At 29.1% G+C, this 19,143-nt stretch overlaps 4 protein-coding genes across 4 annotated transcripts in view; 3 read left to right on the top strand and 1 right to left on the bottom strand.

The window, feature by feature from the left end:
• LOC126903600 (receptor-type tyrosine-protein phosphatase kappa) overlaps positions 1-6,174 on the top strand; it is a 77,505-nt gene extending 71,331 nt beyond the window's left edge. Inside the window, exons 8-16 of the mRNA XM_050681885.1 lie at positions 125-260; positions 327-476; positions 544-643; positions 706-782; positions 857-988; positions 1,092-1,220; positions 1,288-1,475; positions 1,552-1,687; positions 3,659-6,174. Coding sequence (XP_050537842.1) covers positions 125-260; positions 327-476; positions 544-643; positions 706-782; positions 857-988; positions 1,092-1,220; positions 1,288-1,475; positions 1,552-1,687; positions 3,659-3,739 — 1,129 coding nt within the window. The 3' untranslated portion in view covers positions 3,740-6,174. The remainder of the gene's footprint in view (positions 1-124; positions 261-326; positions 477-543; positions 644-705; positions 783-856; positions 989-1,091; positions 1,221-1,287; positions 1,476-1,551; positions 1,688-3,658) is intronic.
• A 35-nt stretch (positions 6,175-6,209) lies between these two features.
• LOC126903602 (peptidylprolyl isomerase domain and WD repeat-containing protein 1) lies at positions 6,210-11,307 on the bottom strand. The gene is made up of 13 exons (XM_050681886.1): positions 11,020-11,307; positions 10,352-10,454; positions 10,087-10,283; positions 9,868-9,955; positions 9,686-9,791; positions 9,409-9,627; positions 9,238-9,356; positions 7,754-7,946; positions 7,534-7,670; positions 7,027-7,124; positions 6,710-6,895; positions 6,502-6,653; positions 6,210-6,438 (listed from the first exon to the last, which is right to left on the bottom strand). The coding sequence occupies exons 1-13, from the start codon at positions 11,135-11,137 to the stop codon at positions 6,295-6,297; spliced, it is 1,860 nt and encodes a 619-aa protein (XP_050537843.1). The 5' UTR covers positions 11,138-11,307; the 3' UTR covers positions 6,210-6,294.
• Positions 11,308-11,404: 97 nt separating this feature from the next.
• Positions 11,405-12,896, top strand: LOC126903604 (proteasome subunit beta type-2-like). The gene is made up of 4 exons (XM_050681888.1): positions 11,405-11,613; positions 11,681-11,874; positions 11,938-12,103; positions 12,611-12,896. Exons 1-4 carry the CDS (start codon positions 11,523-11,525, stop codon positions 12,790-12,792), a joined length of 633 nt encoding a protein of 210 aa, XP_050537845.1. The 5' UTR covers positions 11,405-11,522; the 3' UTR covers positions 12,793-12,896.
• A 2,279-nt stretch (positions 12,897-15,175) lies between these two features.
• LOC126904292 (transcription factor Jun) lies at positions 15,176-16,942 on the top strand. The gene is made up of 2 exons (XM_050683207.1): positions 15,176-16,221; positions 16,637-16,942. The coding sequence occupies exon 1, from the start codon at positions 15,403-15,405 to the stop codon at positions 16,216-16,218; it is 816 nt and encodes a 271-aa protein (XP_050539164.1). The 5' UTR covers positions 15,176-15,402; the 3' UTR covers positions 16,219-16,221; positions 16,637-16,942.
• The last annotated feature ends 2,201 nt before the right edge of the window (positions 16,943-19,143 follow it).

Genomic DNA, 19,143 nt, shown 5'->3' with positions numbered 1-19,143 from the left:
GCCGAGTTTACTCACATATAAATATTCAATAATACTTGAAACTTAATCTACCGAATTAATAATTATTTCGCATCAATTATGCTAAATAGCTTTTAAAATACATATAATGTGGGTTTTTTAACAGCGATGGAGGAGGTCGTTCGGGCGTATACTTATCCATCGACGCTAACCTGGAACTCGCCGAAGAAGAAGATTGTTACGACGTGTTCGGTTACCTAAAAACACTAAGGCAGTCTAGAAAAGGCATGGTCGAGACGCTGGTAGGACGGCGCGCGAGAACTAATATTGTTAACTAATTTTTATAATATTTTTTTTTTATTTCGCAGAATCAATACAAATTTATCTACGACACGCTCGAAGAATTCGTGTTGTGCGGGTTCTCGTGGTTTCCCGTCAAAGAGCTGTCGCAGAAGCTGAAACAAAAGTCCATGAAAGATCACGAAACCAAACTCAACGAATACCAGAGGGAATACCAGGTAAGCGATCCACGGGAAATAGATTTGATCGTATGAGATTTTTCATTGAATTCACATTTTCACACAGCAAATCTGCAAAATGACGCCGAGGTTTACCATTGGCGACTGTGCCGGAGGTCACAGAGGTGATAACCGAGAGAAAAATCGCGACGTGCTCATCGTACCCCGTAAGACCCGCACGGGAAAACCGTTAAACCGACACGATTTCAATTGTTTCTTTATTTTACAGCCGACAACTTCCGACCGTACTTGACCTCGTTCCAGGGCAACACGTTTACCGACTACATAAACGCCGTATTCGTAGACGTTAGTATAAACACACGGCCGTTTGGTTGTCAAACATGTTGTAATTTGTTTGTTCTCGGTTGTTTATTGCACAGGGTTACACCAAACCGAGAGAGTACATAGTCACCGAGTGGCCCATCAAACACACGCCCGGAGACTTTTGGTCGCTCGTCTACGACTACGAGTGTTCCGCCGTCGTGGTGCTCTGCCTGCCGCCCAGAGACTCTGTGAGTATAAAACACGGCGCGCAAACAGTAATTAATATTATATACTATGCAAACACAATATACACCATTGTTTACACTATATTTGCGATTTCCTTGTGCACAGCAACAATACCCTCCGTTTTGGCCCGAGGGCAGACATTCCAAAAAATACGGACCGGTGTTTACCATCGACCACATATCTCATAATCACTACGCCAACATAAAAACATGGCTGTTCCGGATCAACAAAAAGGTTGCGTGCTCGTTATTAATAAACACATTGACGTTGCTGGATAAACTCATCGCGTTCTGATTTATAGATAGTATCGCTTACCGAGTTAATGGCCGGTGTCAAAGCTCCGCCTAGGACCGTTCAACTGTTCCAGCTGACGTGCTGGCCGATGGGCCACAGAGTACCCACTTCCACGAATTCTCTAGTCGAACTTATGAACATGGTGGAGAGATGGAGACAGCGAATCGATTACGGACCGGTCGTCGTTGTTTCCCAGTAAGAACAATTCTATTTTCTCGCTTCATTCGGACAGTTGAAAAATAAATACACATGTTTTTACTGTGATCCATAGCGACGGCAGGAGCAGGTGTGGCGTATATTGTGCGGCAAACGCTTGCATCGAACAGGTCATCCAACACGGCGAAGTGGATGTTTTTCAAGCGGCCAAAACGGTTAGACGCCATCGGCCACAACTCATAGAGAATATGGTAAGCATGACACGACCGAATAAAATAATATCGTGTCGTGAGGTGATTTTCGATCGTTTTTAAGATTCATTCAACTTGATTACAAAATAAAAAATAGAGTTTTGATGTCAGGGGAAATCTAATGATACCAAGAAAATTTTTATCATCTCTAGATTCCGTAGAATTAAAAACCCAATATAATTAGTTGATTTTTTTTATGCTTATGTTGCAATTTTACCTTTACACAGGACCATATGCGTATAAAAAACAATTCAGCCACTTGTGTTTTGATTTTCATCGAATGTATTATTTTTTAAATTTATGTCTATTATGCAAAACCAAGTACGGTGGGGGGGTTATAAGAAACTTTTAGATTCTAAATGATATTTTTTTGGAACTTTTTACTACTAGGATCTGGTTGATAATTTTTGAAAATCTAAATAATAGAATAAAATTACTTATAACTCGTAAAATAAACAACTTTAGCAAAATTTACATTGTGAAATGTTACGTTTCTCAACTTATAAAATAAACATAATACTGCGATTGACCCAGAAACTGATAATATTGCACCCATCCGAGTTAAACGCTTTGTAAAATTAACAATTCAAACATAACTCAATGGTGTTTGTATTTTTTTGAATCCATAAAATGTTCAGTTTTGGCAATGTACTGCATGTATCGCATGGTCAACGCATGATAAGATTTTCTAAAAACTTATTTATAGCCAATCGCTAATAAAAATATATATGTATCAGTTCACGGGAAATGTTTCGATCATTACGATTTTTTTGCACCGAACGAGATCAACATGTTGTCTGAGATCCAATGATATCTTCATTTTAGTCGTAGCGCCAAAATTTGACAGTAAAAGAAACAAAATTCTCTTGAGATGTTGCAATCTTCCTCATCTTGCGGTATACACAATGCATATTTATAGTCAATGCAAATATTTGCGCGCGTTGCATTCTGTATATATTTTACACCCGTTACCTGACTTTTTATTAATTTATGTTTTGTTCCGTACCGTCAGCTGCCATCGGTTAATAAATACCACCTTGGCGAATTCAAAGCTACCGGCTCACGTTTTATTTCGTATCGTTTTATGGCTAATTAAATCATTGGGTCGAGTAAATGTATTATGTGTTTTAAACAGAGCTATTTAATAATGCGTTATTTATGTACGAGATGAATCGTGTACGACTTCATACGCCGGCATTAAAAGATTATTTTATAATTATAGCAAAATGAAATATGCACACGGAATAAAACCGGGTAAAAAATAAAACAGTGTATTATTGTATTTCAAGAGCAAGAATAATAGATTAATGATCGCTTTTGTTTTATAACAAACTCGCAATGTCTTTAACGGCCCATTTATGTATTCAGTCAACGTTAAAACCGAAACGAAATTTGCATTCAAATGACTTTTATGCTTTTGTATGCAAGACAGACTATGCAATTCCAAGTCGGTACTAATTACGAGTTGATTTTTAGTATTTCAAACCGACTTGGAATAATTCGAGTATTATCCTTAACTAAATAATTGATAAAGGCGATTTTCCGAACTAATTAATTTCAATCGGTTTAACCGCGAACCGATAAAACGAAATCAAAGTTAGCGTTGAAATTATTCGCATAAATTTACATATCTATGGAAGGTTTTTCTAATCCAATAAGGTGCATCTGTTTTTTTATTTTTCTATATTATTTCCAAAACTTCTTTAGTCTATACGTTCTAAGGGTAAAAAAATCTCAAGTTTATTTAATGCCGCGATCCAATTTATCCAAATAGTTTTTATTTCATTATTTGACCATTATCGACGATTTAAAAAACTACCAGAATACTCATTTGATTCAATGTTTAAAAATTCAAAAAAAAAAAAAACCTACCATATGATTATGGACGAAAATAAATTTGACTCCAATTGCACTATCTAAAAAATCTTAAACCTTTTACTATTAATTAAAATAGACATCGTTTTGTTTCAGACTGAATATAAATATTGTTACGATTTGGTGTTGCATTACGTGCTACACTACCTAAACAAAGATCAAAAAGAGAAGAAATGAGATTACGAGGTAGAAGCTCAGTGGTTCTGTCAGTTCGGTAGAGGAGCATCTCAGCCACTAACGCCTGACCAGCCTACGGCGAATGGGCCCGGCCATAACGGCCGAGCGGCCGATGGTGACAAAATGCAAAACGCTTATACCGCACCGATTGCTTATCCTGGCCGTTACGTTGTCGTTAAGCAATTCTCCGTGGACAGGACGCCACCACCTGCCGAGGACGACGCTAACGACGACGAAAAATCGGTACCAAAGTTTTATAACCCATTTTACCTGCGGCTAGACCTCAAAACACACAGCACTCGGCTATTGCACCATTCCATACAACAGACCAGCGTGGACGGCACTCCCGAACGCCAGCCCGTCACGGTAACGGTACGCAGTGAGACGGTCGCAACCACGCCTGTACAGACACCGGTCATTAAGAAACGGTCGGTAGCTTTCTCTGAAATCGTGGACGTGTGCAACAACGACGACTCGGAAGAGAACCCGCCGACTCGGGACACCGGACACTTGCGAAATGTGTTGGAGATCCAATCACAAACCGGTGAAGTGGTCGGCGAACTGCACATTGAACGGTTGCCAGCCAACGGCTTTTCCCATTCAGCGGCCATGAGCAACCGTGAGAAACGACACGAGATATTTTGTCGAAGACGCCAGACGCCTGTCTACGACGATGATGTTATCGTAGACTTGACGAGCCAAAAGTCCAGCGACACTGAATCGCTGTCGGAGTACTTGAGTTGCGAAGAACTGCCTGCTATCGTTTTGGGCAGTGAACTCAACCGATCCGATTCGAGTTCGGCGTTTACTGCTCCTCAGTGTTGTCCGTTATGATATTACCTGGCCCGAGGGTCAAATATATTGTTACTTTAGACAATCGATAATTGCCAATAACAACATTGTTATTAATTATTGAAGGCCAAAGAATGGTTTGATCGTGTGTTTTTTATCATTGTTATTGGTTTTAGATAGTTAGATTATTCGCTTAAATTCCCATTAACAGATTACAATTCTTTAAAAAGTCTAAAGGTACTTAAGTATACCGATGCTAGTATAATGAAATATTTTTATAATTTTATCAAATTTATTTCGTTATATTTTAAGTTGTCAAAGTTTAAATTATTTTAAGTCGTCTATTTACAAAGTGGATTAATTTTATTGAAATAATATTTTGTTGTTAATACGCTGCAGACGATTAAACGCCTTGTCTAAAGTAACATAGACATATGTTGTGTTTGTTGTCGCTTAACAATCACAATATCTTACTTTTTAGTTGTGATGTTAATTTTTGTTATCATATTCCCAAAACAGGGTACCAAAAGCAAGGTAAGACGAAAACGAAAATAACGCCGAATGCTGCATAATAAATTACACATGTCTCGTAAAGAGAAACAGCGCCACTGACTAATAAAAATAAGGCACCTTTGTTCATTTTATTGTGTACATATATTTTTAAACGATAATTACTTTGCAATTATAATAATATTAATTACAGTGTTCAATTAAATTTATCGGGGTAATTAAAATAATGTGTTAAGTTTTGTTAAACAGGGTGCGCACATTATACATGTACTTAGACGATTAGTGTTTGCTGTAAGGTAATGTGTAAAAAAAAAAATATTACCAGTACTGTATATTTGTGTATATTGGAAAATATTGTTATCTATTGCTGCACGTCCGTCCATTTTTGGTTTTGTTAATATAGCTAAAACATGGATTTTTTTAATTGGACGATGATAAACATGTTACCAAAATTTTGGACAAATGACTTTACAAAATGTAACAAAATTCTTGTACAGTTGACGCAAACGTCTTTGGTTCCTCGTAATTATTAATCTTAGTTCATTTTTATACCAATTAATTGTAACTGTATTTTTTAAGCTGTTTAATATGTTTAATTCCAATAACAAATAAATTGATGGACCAGTTAAAATTAAATATTTTAGACATTAATTTTGAGATAAGTTATGTAGATTCATTAATTTATAATATTATATTTATAATATGTGCTGTCTATTTAGTTGCTAGTATATTGTTTTTCAAACTGCAACTAAATAGCTTTATAATAGTATATTACTATTGACATTTTAGTATTTGTTATCACGTGCCTAAAAAGCCGACATAATATTAGGTGTTATGAATATGTAGACTGAAACGAGTCAATTTTATCAAAATCAGTGGCTAGTCATTGTTCTATGTTTTACTTGTCAGCAAATCTACTCATGTTATTCCTTATGTTGATAAAATTAGTTTAATAGTTATTAATGTATTGTCAATAATTTACTTATATTATAGTACACCATCTATTGTTTTGTACATGTTGTATGTTGTACTTAGTATGTCACGATAGACTTAGTTCATAAATAATTATTGTTACGTCCTACGTATACTTCCATATAGATTTTACTAACAAAATAAAATAAAATTCCATAATATTATTATGCTAAAAATTTTGTGAATAAAGAAAAAGTTTAAATTTAAAAACATTAATCTTATTAAATGTCACACTATAAATTGATATTTACAAAAATCTTTTATAAAATTATACTTCATGATTATTTTAAACTTATATTAATAATTTGAATATCATCATAAGGTTTATCAGTTTTTGGATGTGTTTTAGCACTGCAAATTGTTTGAACAACTTCCATTCCTTTAGTGACACGTCCAAACACGGTATGCTTATTATCTAACCAAGGCTATAATATAAATAGATGAGTAGTATATATCGATAAATATTTTTTTAAACTAATATTATTTACTGTAGGTATTAATGTGATGAAGAATTGGCTTCCATTAGTACCAGGCCCTGCATTGGCCATACTCAATGTATAAGGTCTATCATGTTTTAAATGTGGTCGAATTTCATCTTCAAATTCACCACCCCAAATGCTTTCTCCACCCAAACCAGTACCTATGAACAATGACATTAAATAACATCATGTGCATGTATAAAGTAAAATAATTTACCAGTTGGATCTCCAGTCTGTATCATAAATCCTTTGATAACCCTATGAAAAATATTTCCATTATAATACCCATTCTTACTGTGGACACAAAAGTTCTCTACCGTTTTTTGACATTCTTTAAACAATGCTAATTGAATATCACCATAAACAGTGTGTATAGTAGCAGTGTCATAAAGTCGTTGGATAGCTATAAGTATACAAAAAAATTTTAATAACAAATAGTTTTAATTTTAATAATTTATTTTTAATAAAAACATTCATTAATTTAACTTTTTATATGTATTAAAATTTCAATAATTTTAATAAAATTATACTAACATGCCGCTTCAGTAGACGATATAATATCTTCTTTTGAAGGTCTCTCATTGAAAACATCCCTATCAGTATCAATACTTTTGATGTCTTCTGGTTCTCGTCTTAAGATAATGAAAATAAGAAAAAAGAATTAAGTATAATGTATATAAGTATATAATAAATAAAATTCAATTTTGTTACTACTTAAAAATGTCTACAAGATGATTCTTTTATTTAATATTCCATCATTTTCTTAATTAGATAACTTTTTATTTTATAGACTAGTTAAATATGTATATTGTAATTTGAAAAAAATTAATTTGACACCCTTATAAGATATATGGAAAATTATTATAATAGTAATTATAAGATTACTTAATACCTGATAAATCAAAAAATAAATAAAATTAAAATTAAAATAGAAAAAAGAGTTTTATTAAAATTATTATCATTTTAATAGAAAATTGTGTAGCTAAAATAATAACCATGTACATAAAAAAAATTAATGATAGTGACGAAAATTCATTTTACTTTGTAAACATGTAAAATCTATTCTTTTTATAAGCAGTACAAAATAATGTAGGATCTGATGAAGCTCCTTCTAATGTAGGGTTTGTAGCGGCTTCCATTTCCAATGTAACAGCAGCTTTAGGTTTCTTGGCTTTACCCTAAAATAAAATTAATTATTTAATAGATAAATTAATTTTCATTTTTTTTTTATAAAACGTACAACTTATGTCATTATACTGACTTGAAACAATGTGATTCTTAATACTCGTAGATTCTCAGGTTTCCCTATGATTTTTACTAATGTGTTATTAAATGTATTCACCACCTTGACACCTAACATAGTTGGATAAAAAAGATAATGTCCACTTTCGTCAAAACATAAATTTGCTGATTGTAAAACTTCTGTTTTATCAAGTTCTCGTTCGATAGCCATTCTGTAAAAAAAAAAAAAAAAAACATATTAATCTAAAAAACTCTTAAATGCATTAATTTATTTAAAGAACTAAAAAATATTAAATCTGATTCAACTGTAATATAGTAATATCATTAGTGTCGTCAGAGGAGATGGCAATTTTTTAAATTATTACTATGTTCTATAAAAATAGATGATAAAGTCTTTGTTTGTGTTAAATTGATTTTAAACTCCTATTTTTATTTTGTTAGTCAATCTTTTCTTATCTTTCACAGTCTAAATTTAACAATTATTCAATATTTGATAAGTTCTCAAATAACAGTTCTGAAATATTAATATTCTCATAATATAAAAATCAGAAAAGATTAGATAGAGTAAAGTGTGTAAAGAAACCAAATGTGTGGTATATAAAGCAAAGTTTAAGAGACATTATGAATTGTATAATAGGCTAGGAACAAGGTAAATGTAATAGACAAAAGACTAAGAGGAGAAACATCATTAATAAAGAATCAGTTTGGTTGGGTTGTGTATGGTATTTATATATTTGAAGAAAGCGTATGATAGAGTATCAAGAGAGCTTTTAGACAATATAGTGTTTATTTATAGGAGAAAATAAATAGGAAATTAATCAAAAGCTAGAGGTGTGGAGATCAGCTCTTGGAAAAAAATATTTAGAATAAGTAGTAGTAAGACAGAGTATATAAAATACAAATTTGACAAAGGAGAACACAAAATAGGTGAGAAGAGAAGATCAGTAACAATAAGCGAGAACGTGATAAGAAAGGTGGAAAGTTTTAAGTATTTCCACAGTACTTATAATCTTTTGACAATATTTAACTTAAAATTTTAATATTAAACTTTTTAGGAAAATTTTCTCAAGATAATTTAAGACATTTTATCAATATTATTAAAGATATATAGGATATTCAGTAAGTAAGGAAATGGGTTTCTATTGGACTCATTGTATATATGTTTTTTAATCTCATAAAAAAATGTTTAAATTATTAAATAATTTAATAAGTGCATAAATTAGAAGCTGTATATTCAACAGTTTAAACACTAAATACTTTTAAATTAATATTACTCACAGTAAAACTTGAAACTAAAATAGGTATTACAACTAAATTATTAAGTTAAGTAATCTAAATATTTTCAGTAATAAAAATATGAATAATAATTGTAAATATTTTGTACTAAATTTTTTAGTAAAAAATGAGTCATGATGTTATTGTTAGATATATTGGATTAAATACAATTTTTAAATAAAAAACTTTTTCAATTTTAGAACATTAATAACAAAATTATATTTATACCTACGAACAAACTCAATATTTGGAACTTGTGGTTTTTTTTGTTGGAGTTCATTAAATCGACTTAAGGCCTCATCATATGTTCTATAAAGTTTTCCACTTAAAAAATGAAAAACTCGAACCTACAAAACATTTAAGAGTTAAATAGTAAAAATATAATGCTGCCATATTTACTTTGCGATCAGGTGATATAGTTGCAAATTTTAACCCATCATTAGAAAAGCATAAACTTGATGGATAAGTTTTATGCCTAACAAATTCAAATAAATCTGTATCGAGTTTAGAATCAAATTGAATACATTTTGGAAATTGATAATCACTTTTGGGTCCTGACCAATATTCAAGGATACCACTTTTATCAGCTGATACTGCTACTTCAAAAACAGGATTAAACTAAAATTTTCATTAGTATTTAAACTGAAATTATATTAGTTTAATTTAAAAATAATACCTTTATAAAAACAATAGATTTAGAGTGCGTTTTTTCAATAACATGCAATGGAATATTTGTACCTTTGCCATCATAAATAAATATTTTAGGTTCAGTGGAACTACTCCTAAAAATAGTTTTTTATTATTTAGTAATAAAACATTAAATAATTCTAGTATACCTATAGGAAAAAAATTACTTACACTGCAAGCGTATGAATCGGATCACCTTTTGAATGAACCCAACTAGCATTTTGTGGAATATGCTCTAATTGTATTATATTTATCATATCTAGAAATATTATATTTCTATTTATCTTTTCATTTTTATTGTATAATAAGTTTAGAACAAATTATATACTAAATAATTTATACAATCACAATGCTAGCAATAAAATTATTGAAATTATTTATTATACATACCAAAATTAATAACATCAAACACTTTAACAGTTTGATCTGTTGAAACGGTACACATAAGAGTACCATTATAGTTATCTGCTAGATCTATAATAGGAGTAAGATGACTACGAAAATGTTTTACAAATTCAATTAATTCTTCAGATTTTTTCCAAAATTTAACATGTCCATCACAACTTGCTGTTATCAGAAAATCAGTTCTAATAAAAAAAAAATGGCAAACATGTAAAATTTAACAAATGTAATTTTTTTTAACTGTATAAATTACTTTGTCATAACAATATGTGTAATTACATCACGATGCATATAGCTTTTCTCATATGTATCACACGTAGGCATATTTTCTAGATATAAATGTTCATACTTCAAAACTATAGCAAAACAAATTTTGTAATTGATACATAAACTATTATACACAGTGATTCTTTTAATATTAGCCACTCAAGTTCTATTAAAATAACAATTATATTAAGAAAATTATTTTTTATATTCAGACATTTCTCGATTTATCATTTTTAAAGTATTTTTACTTAAAAAAGAAATGTATAACAAAAAATAGTTAATATTTATTACAAAAATATAATTTGCACATGTTACATAAGACATTGGGACAAATTTTTTTACATATAATAGGTAACATAAGCATTAACTTAACATAAATTTAACTAATAGGATAATTATTATTTTAATGAAAATTAAGCAGTTAATATTAAAATAATCAATCTATATATACTTATATTACAAAATATTATTAATAATATAAATAATATTGATAATTGAGCTATTATAATAAAAACATAATCATTTAATCAAAGAAACATTTTGAAATGCAAAAGAACTTGTATCAATAATAATTAACTTAATATACACATAAGTTTGTAATTTAAAATTAAATAAATGAAGGAAAATAAAATTTAAAAACTAATAGTAAATTACTTTTCTTTTTCTTTTTTTCGGGGGCTTCTATAGCTTCAGATATACTGGGCCCAACATAGTCATCTTCAGAGGAATTACTTTTTTCATCATCCTCTTCATGTTCTCTTTTTTCAGACATTTTTAAGATTTACAATAGAAAATACCAGGTAGAAAATACTCAAAAATTCAATAATAACAAAAAATATTTTTAAAAATAACGACTTGCAGTTATACGATTATCAGGCATTACAAAATAAAAAAATTAAGTTATTTGAAGTTGTAATCACCGAATAATGTTTATTGTCAATTGTTTGTGAACAATCGTTATCAACTATTATTGCTTATCATTTATTATTTGAAGTTACATACGGTTTTCCATATTTATACATCGGAAACGTAAAAACCGCTATATCATTTTATTCAATAACTAAGAGTACATATAAAAATAAAACAGTAATACAGTAAACAATTTTTTCTATTAAACATTATTAAATTTTTCATATCTAAAAAAAAAACTTATAAAAATGGAAACTGTTATTGGAATTAAATTCAACAACTTTGTCCTTATTGCAACAGACATGACGGCAGCACATAGCATCATGGTAATGAAAGATGGTAAGTCAACATGTCTGTACTTAATTATTAAAATCATGTTTTTCTACAAGTCTTTATTTCTTTTTAGATGAAGATAAAACTTATAACATTACTGATAATGTTGTAATGGGAGTTACTGGCGAAGCTGGTGATGTACCTAGGTTTGCTGAATATATTACTCAAAATGTTAAATTATATCGTATGCGAAATGGATATGACTTATCAATTCCTGCAATTGCTACATTTACCAGAAAAACGGTTGCTGAACATCTAAGAAGCCAAGTAAGTTGTTCTATATTAACTATTTTTAATATTTTTAATCAAATATACCTATATTATTTTTAGAGTCCCTATCAAGTTAATTTTATGCTCGGAGGATTTGATCCATCAAAAAAACAATCATACTTATATTTTATAGATTACTTAGGTGCTCAAGTTGATGTACCTTATGGTGCTCATGGTTATGGTGGTTTAATGTCCATTACAGTTATGGATCGTTATTACAAACCAGGTAATAATAGAATTTTAAAAAATTGTTTACTGTTATTTGTTATGAAAACTAAGAAAAGATAAATAATTAAAACACAGAATGAATAAAACATTATTCACATAGATATATTTATTAAAATAGAAATAATTTACAAAAAAGTAGGTTTCCTTAATAAACACATTCTCTCCAAACTTGTTGAATTTTTTGCCATTTTTAAATTATTTATATGTTTATAAATATAACTTTTAGTTGTAACTTTGTTTCTTTCTTTATCTACTTGTAGCTCTATTATAAGCTAAAATTTAAATGTTTCATAGTTATTATTAAAGTATGTTTTAGATGATAAAAAAAATGAATTTTTAATCTTGTCAGTTTTATCAATGAATTCTAAAAATTTAGTAATAAACATTACCTTTACTCATCTCATAATTGTATTACATTTCCAATACAAATCATAGAACTAGATCCCTTGTTGACAACTTTTCAAGTATATCATTAAATAATACATGTTTTTTATTTTCTTTATAGATGCTAATTACCAAGAAGCATATGATCTATTAAAAAAATGTATTGCTGAAGTTCAAAAGCGTTGTATTATTAATATGCCTAACTTTAAAGTTAAGTTATCTTATTCTGGAGGTATTCAAGAATTGCCAGAAATAACTAAGGATAACATTCAAAAACAAACTATTGTTAATGTGAAAGATTAATTTTGTTATACTGTAATATTGCAATATATTGTAATCATGTATTATTTAACTTTTTTAAATATATAATTTGCAAGATAAAATATAATATTAAATGTTCTTGGTGATATTATTTATTTTTCTTTTTTTAACAAAAATAATTTATTTTTGCACAAATATCTTATTAAAATTCAAATGGTGTTGTAGATTACCTATTTTTTTACACTTTAATTAACTTTGTTGTTGTGCATTATTAACAATATATACTTGATAATTTAAAAAAATTAACATAGCTGATTATTTTAAAAGTATTTTTTTTTATTTTTAAATTATAAACAGGTAAAAAAAAAACCCTTTAACATAATGCGATAGAATAAATACAATAATTTCTTAGTTTAACATAAATTAAATGAAAAAATACAATTTTAACTAAATACTATCAGATTAATAATAAACAATTAGATATATACAAATTACAATACACAATTAGATAATGCATTATAAATATTCAATTTGAAGACATCACGAGACATATAGAAAAAATCAACAATGTTTAGAATTTTATTAGCTAACAATAGGACTCGAGGAAAATATGATGCTGAGCTATAATTTGTGGTACAGAAAGGAACATAAAACAGTTTAATAACTCTAAGATTTATTTGACTAGTTCTAAAGCTAATTTTATGTTAATTAATATTTTCTATCAATACTATGGTTTCGAATATAATGATATTTAATATCATTGCACAAAACAAAGTTTTTTTCATCTTTTCTATTGCAAGCAATCACATACAAGAGAGAGAGGACGTTACAAAAAAAAATAAAATTTAGATAGATCTTGAAATGATGATTTAATTTATTTTCTTTAACTGAATAAATTGTTCATGTATTTAAGCTTTCCAAACTATAATGAGTTTTAACATTATAGTCTAGAACAAATTTTTTAAAAACTAATTAATTTTACTTCTGATACTTTTTATAGAACCTTTTTAATTCTAGTAATACGTATATATAGTAATTGAATCTGTTTAAAAAAAATGTTGCAAAAATCATGTTAGCATTAACACGCTTTTACTAAACAGTAAAACTAAAAAAAAATGGAAAAATGTTATAATAATAAAATACTATGAATTGCTGACAAATTAATATACCGGTGCAAAATAGTAATAGTTGCAGTGATGTAGTCAAGGTGGACTAAAGGAGGGGAGGTATAGCGACCCTTATAATTATTAACTGTATAAGACTGACGCTAGTAAGTGTATATGATAAGCTAAAAATAAAGCCCCCTAAAACAAAATTTCTGGCTACGCCACTGATTTTTTGGCCATTGATTTGTGACTGATATATATTATTTTTTTGAAACTCAAAACAAATCTTTGTGCCAAAAATTCAATTGTTGTAATTTTATTCTAGATAAGTCTAGTTTCTTTTTTTTGCTCTAAACACCATTTTGCCTAAATTGAATTCTAATAAAAATGTAGTAATGTAAATTATTTTCAGGACTCCTCTACAAGCAAATTTTACTTGTTTCTACTGAAATTTAAAAAAATAACGATCATAATTTAACGTAAGTCTCTATTATCCCTATTGGCATTCCTTACTAGTCTACTTTTTAGCCTGGTTTGTTCTAAACATTATTTATAAATTCGACTCAAGTTTAAATATACTTATAATTAGTAATAGTTTTTAAAATTAAAATTATACAACATTACATTATACTACTTTTTAAAAAATAATAATAACTACGGTCCAGGGCTAGCGAAAGGGCAATGATATCAATACACTTGCTTAGAGTCCGACGTTTTAAAAGTTTTTTTATATATAAATTAAAAACAAAATAAAGGTATCTTTTATAAGAATTAATATAAAAAGAGCCCCGTAAAAATGTTTTTATATCCAACCGGTATACTCGTAGAATCTCATACTACGAGCACCATAATGTCACCAATAAAATAAAAGTCAAACTATTAGATAAATAGTTGAATGAAAGTAGTAATACAAGTGGAATTCCTACTGCATAAATTTAAGAGCATTTTTCATCGAAAAATATTCTCAACAAATTTTATATTTCATTACAATAATTGGAATAATCATGTGATACCAAAGTACCTCCGATTAAATAGAAGGTACATAAAAACACGTTTGGGATTTTAAAGTTTGCCATTAACTATTCGCTTACCTACGACACTATTACACAGATTTTAATCGTATGACAACCGGGTACACAAGCTGAAACGTTCACGTGTACTTCATGTGCGATATTCAATTGCCAATTTACGTTCAACATGTACCGACACTGAATATCATCGGACCAATGAGAGCGCCTGAAAGTGACGTCCTCGCCAAAAATAACCGATGACTCATCAACGGCGTTCGACGGTGGCCCCCTGAACGGTTTATCGTTGGTGAACTACTCATTCACGTATCGTGTACCGTTCCTGGAAGGTCTGTGTTCACCGTGTGCTTACGCGGTCTTCACGTTTTATTTTCGCCGTCACCTTATCAACATCAGATAAGTGTTTGATAAAAAAAATTGTAATTTTATCTTTAATTTTACGTTACGTATTGCGTTTTTTTTATACAGTGAAGTGTTTTTTTAAATTTTACTCGTCGACATAGTGTCATCTCTACAAAATGGTTAATAATTCGTCCAATAGTATGATGCTGGACGAAGCATTCTATGACGATCAAGCAATGACAACCAAAATAAATGGATCAAGTGAGGTGAACCTTTTAAAAAGGCCAATGACTCTTGATTTAAATGCTTGTAATTCTGAAAATTCAGCCAAAAAACCAAAATTTCTTGGCCCCTTGTTAACGTCTCCTGATTTACATATGCTTAAGCTCAGTTCTCCTGAATTAGAAAGGTTTTACTTGGCTCAACAGTCAGCTTTAGGACATATTAATACTCCTACGCCATCATTGTTTCCAAAATCTGTAACAGAAGAACAAGAAATGTATGTGCAACCTTTTGTAGAAGCACTCAATAGCTTACATAACAATGATTCCAATAGTGCTATTCAAGTAGAAATACCAATGACTAGTAGTGGCAGTAACTCATCTGAATATCAATCAGAACCACAATACTCTGTGCTGATGCCATCTAATGATTTTTCAAATATAATACCTCAACATGTTATTAAAGAAGAACCACAGACTGTACCTAGTGTTGCTTCTTCATCGCCACCAATGTCACCAATCAACATGGAATCACAAGAAAAAATTAAACTTGAAAGGAAACGACAAAGAAACAGAGTTGCTGCTTCCAAATGTAGAAGAAGAAAACTGGAAAGAATAGCCAAACTTGAAGACAAAGTTAAGGTGTTGAAAAACGAAAACAGTGAACTTACCACAGTGTTAAATAGACTTCTAGAACAGATTTGTCAATTAAAACAGACTGTTGTTGAGCATATGCACAATGGATGCGAGTTTGCAAATAATTGCCTGTGACCTGTAAGTAAATTATATTTCATTTTGTATTTATTTTCAATAATCAACTTGTTTTATTTAACAATTCACCTTCAAACATAACTTACATTATATGCTAGCACTTTTTTCGTACTTTTATGAATTTTGATTATGTTGATTTTAATATAATTCAATTTGTTACTGAAAGTTATTCAATTATAAATAAATTTTCTAAAAAAATACCAATAAATTGAAAATTACTATGGAGCAAGTTTCAGAAAATACTGTTAAATATATTGAATTTTGAACTAATTAATTGAAAATTATAAAATTATAATGAAAGTCTTATTTTTAATAACTCATTAAATATATCTTTGGGCTCAACACTTTATGTATCTTATATTTAAAAATTATTAATATCAAGAGTAAGTAAATTTAATTGATATTATTTTTTTTACAGTTGAAAAAGATCACCATTGGCATTACCAATAAAACATCCACAATTTGGATGTCACTTCCTGCCTGTCTGTGAGTTTTCCATATTTTCTAAGATTTTTTATTTACTGATAATTTGCTTCAAAATACGCTCAATGTTTCTATAGCCTTTTAAAATATGAATTTTATTTCATATAACTTTTAAATTGTATTATATTGATAAGCCTATGGCTTTCTTGTTAATTTATGAATTTAAAAACAAATCAAATTTATATTTATTTTGTATTTGTAATTTAATGCGTAAAAGTTATTGTTAATAAAAATTTATTAAGCTATTTCTTTTAAAAAATTTTTATTTTAGTTCCAATTTTTTAAGTGCTTATTTGTAAATGCACGCTATATAACATGGTAAATCATGCTCAATGTAACAGATTTATATAATTAAATCTGGTTCAATGTTTAAGACTATTGCATTGGTTGATTTTATAATATTTATTGCATTGTTCATTTTTTAAATTATAAAAGTACCAGTGCTGCCTTTATGTATCGAATAGAATTCATTTACCATTAAACATATTTTTATGTTAACAAGATGCAACGAAATAATATTTATCAAAAAATTATTCTAATTGTTGTTGAAGCTTTCTAGACAATGAATTAGCGAAAATATTTAAACTGTTAAATTTTCTAGTTAAATATTTTTATTTTTCCATAAATTATAAAATTTATGTTTTATAATGATACTTTTTATATCTATATTTCCCGCAGACGACTTGAAGTGTTTCAGTCATGTTCCTAGGTGCTCTATACTATAAAGCAATTATAATTTATTGTTTATGGTTAATTAAAAAATTTTAAAGCAATCGTAACATATTTTATACATGAGTAAATGTAATTAATAATTTTATATTTTATAACTATACTGTATAAATTGTAATTAAGAGAAAAATTATTGTGTGCAAAAGATTATTGTGATTTTATAATTATATTAGTGTTGTTAAGGCTTTTGTGTGATTCTTTGACTTTAAGTGATGTTTATTTATGAATAATTTTATTAAAAAATATTTTATAAAAAAAAAAACAAATTAATCCCTTCTTCTTTTTTTATTTATCCTTATTTATCTGAAACTAAAACTGTTGTGCTATTTTACACGACTTTACCGATAGGTAAATGTTTGTTATTGTTGTCATGAAATTGCAGAAAAATAAATGTAAAAACACACGACTCTCTCTGTGTAATGATGACGTCAAGGTGAACCGGTTGTGTGTACTTGGAAATAGGTGTGCGTATATCGGATGTACTCGAAGTGTGCACGTTCGCGATTTTTTTATGGAGTGAGACAAAGTCGGCGACAAACGGATCTTTAAAATACGATTTTACATTGGGCGATGACGACCACAAATACGGCGATGAATTATCTTTTCCTCTCAGCTAAACGTCCTTGGCGTATTTTGTTTGGCAAATCGTCAACAACACATACATTCTAGGTACGCCATTAAATACAGCCTCAAGCATTAACCTATCCTCTGTGTGCTTGAACGCTCAAGAAAACAAAAGTTAATTAATTGTACTGTTCATTTTTGTGTTGGGATATTAAGATCGTAATTTGGTGGGGGTTACTTCGTTTTATTCGACCAATAGTTGAAGAACAAAAGTGTAAAGTCTAGAAAATGATAGGAACAGCTGCTCGGCTTTGCAATAAAAAACATTTGACACGGCAATAAAAAAAAATTCATAGCAGATTGTAAAAAATCTCTAAATTGATTTTAAATAATAATTTTACAAACACATTTATAACTTGTAAGATTTAGACCGTAGTCAATAGTCAGTAATAAAAATGTAAAGATGATAAATTATTATTAAGAACGTGGCATATACTATCCAATTGGAACACTCTTAGTTTATATTTTTATAATATAATTTTCTTAGAATACGAAAATCTGTATTAAAAATATAACGAATTGCCACTTTTTTTTATCAAATTTTATGCAAAAAAAATAGAAAATAGAAATAGATTGCTATCTAAAAACACACCCGGTTCGTTATTTACCCTCATTTCTGTCATGGTACCTTGGACATACTTAATGGGCTTCGCAGTGGCAGAGTACATATACTAATACAACGGTAGTCCACCCTCAAAATGGAAAAAGCCGTTCCCCTTTTTATACCTCGAAGGGAAACCAAATGTATACACAAAGAATACACTATGTTGTACATAGTTACCCTCTTCTCGAACTCCATGCGTACAATTCGAAGCCTGACCCCGTTATTTTTATAGGGTGAGGGTCAATAAGAAACTAACACGGGGCAGAGTCATTCAAGGCCAAACTAAGTAAATTTCTCTGAAAATTGCCATTTTACGGCAATAAAACTGTTGATATTTTTAAAAAGTGCCAAAAAAACTTTTAAAATTATTAGAAAATTGTATGTTGTAGATATAATCTAACAAAAAAAAAAACCCAGAATGTTGTTAATATCTGGAAAGAATTTATTTTTCTTTTTTTGGTTTTCAATTTTACACAAAATATTTT

Source organism: Daktulosphaira vitifoliae, unplaced genomic scaffold (genome assembly GCF_025091365.1).
Source record: "Daktulosphaira vitifoliae isolate Bord-2020 unplaced genomic scaffold, ASM2509136v1 Scaffold_4, whole genome shotgun sequence".
Lineage (NCBI taxonomy): Eukaryota > Metazoa > Arthropoda > Insecta > Hemiptera > Phylloxeridae > Daktulosphaira > Daktulosphaira vitifoliae.
This window is presented reverse-complemented; position numbering and strand designations above follow the sequence as displayed.

What these genes read in the sequence shown, in the direction of transcription:
- LOC126903604 (XM_050681888.1), top strand. Translation starts at nt 11,523, where the DNA reads ATGGAAACTGTTATTGGAATTAAATTCAACAACTTTGTCCTTATTGCA. An exon ending in CTGAACATCTAAGAAGCCAA is followed by an intron (nt 11,875 to 11,937) that starts GTAAGTTGTTCT and finishes TATTATTTTTAG; the next exon opens with AGTCCCTATCAAGTTAATTT. An exon ending in GGATCGTTATTACAAACCAG is followed by an intron (nt 12,104 to 12,610) that starts GTAATAATAGAA and finishes TTTTCTTTATAG; the next exon opens with ATGCTAATTACCAAGAAGCA.
- LOC126904292 (XM_050683207.1), top strand. Translation starts at nt 15,403, where the DNA reads ATGGTTAATAATTCGTCCAATAGTATGATGCTGGACGAAGCATTCTAT.
- LOC126903602 (XM_050681886.1), bottom strand. Translation starts at nt 11,137, where the DNA reads ATGTCTGAAAAAAGAGAACATGAAGAGGATGATGAAAAAAGTAATTCC. An exon ending in CCGATTCATACGCTTGCAGT is followed by an intron (nt 9,792 to 9,867) that starts GTAAGTAATTTT and finishes AACTATTTTTAG; the next exon opens with GAGTAGTTCCACTGAACCTA. An exon ending in AGATTTTACATGTTTACAAA is followed by an intron (nt 7,125 to 7,533) that starts GTAAAATGAATT and finishes CATTATCTTAAG; the next exon opens with ACGAGAACCAGAAGACATCA.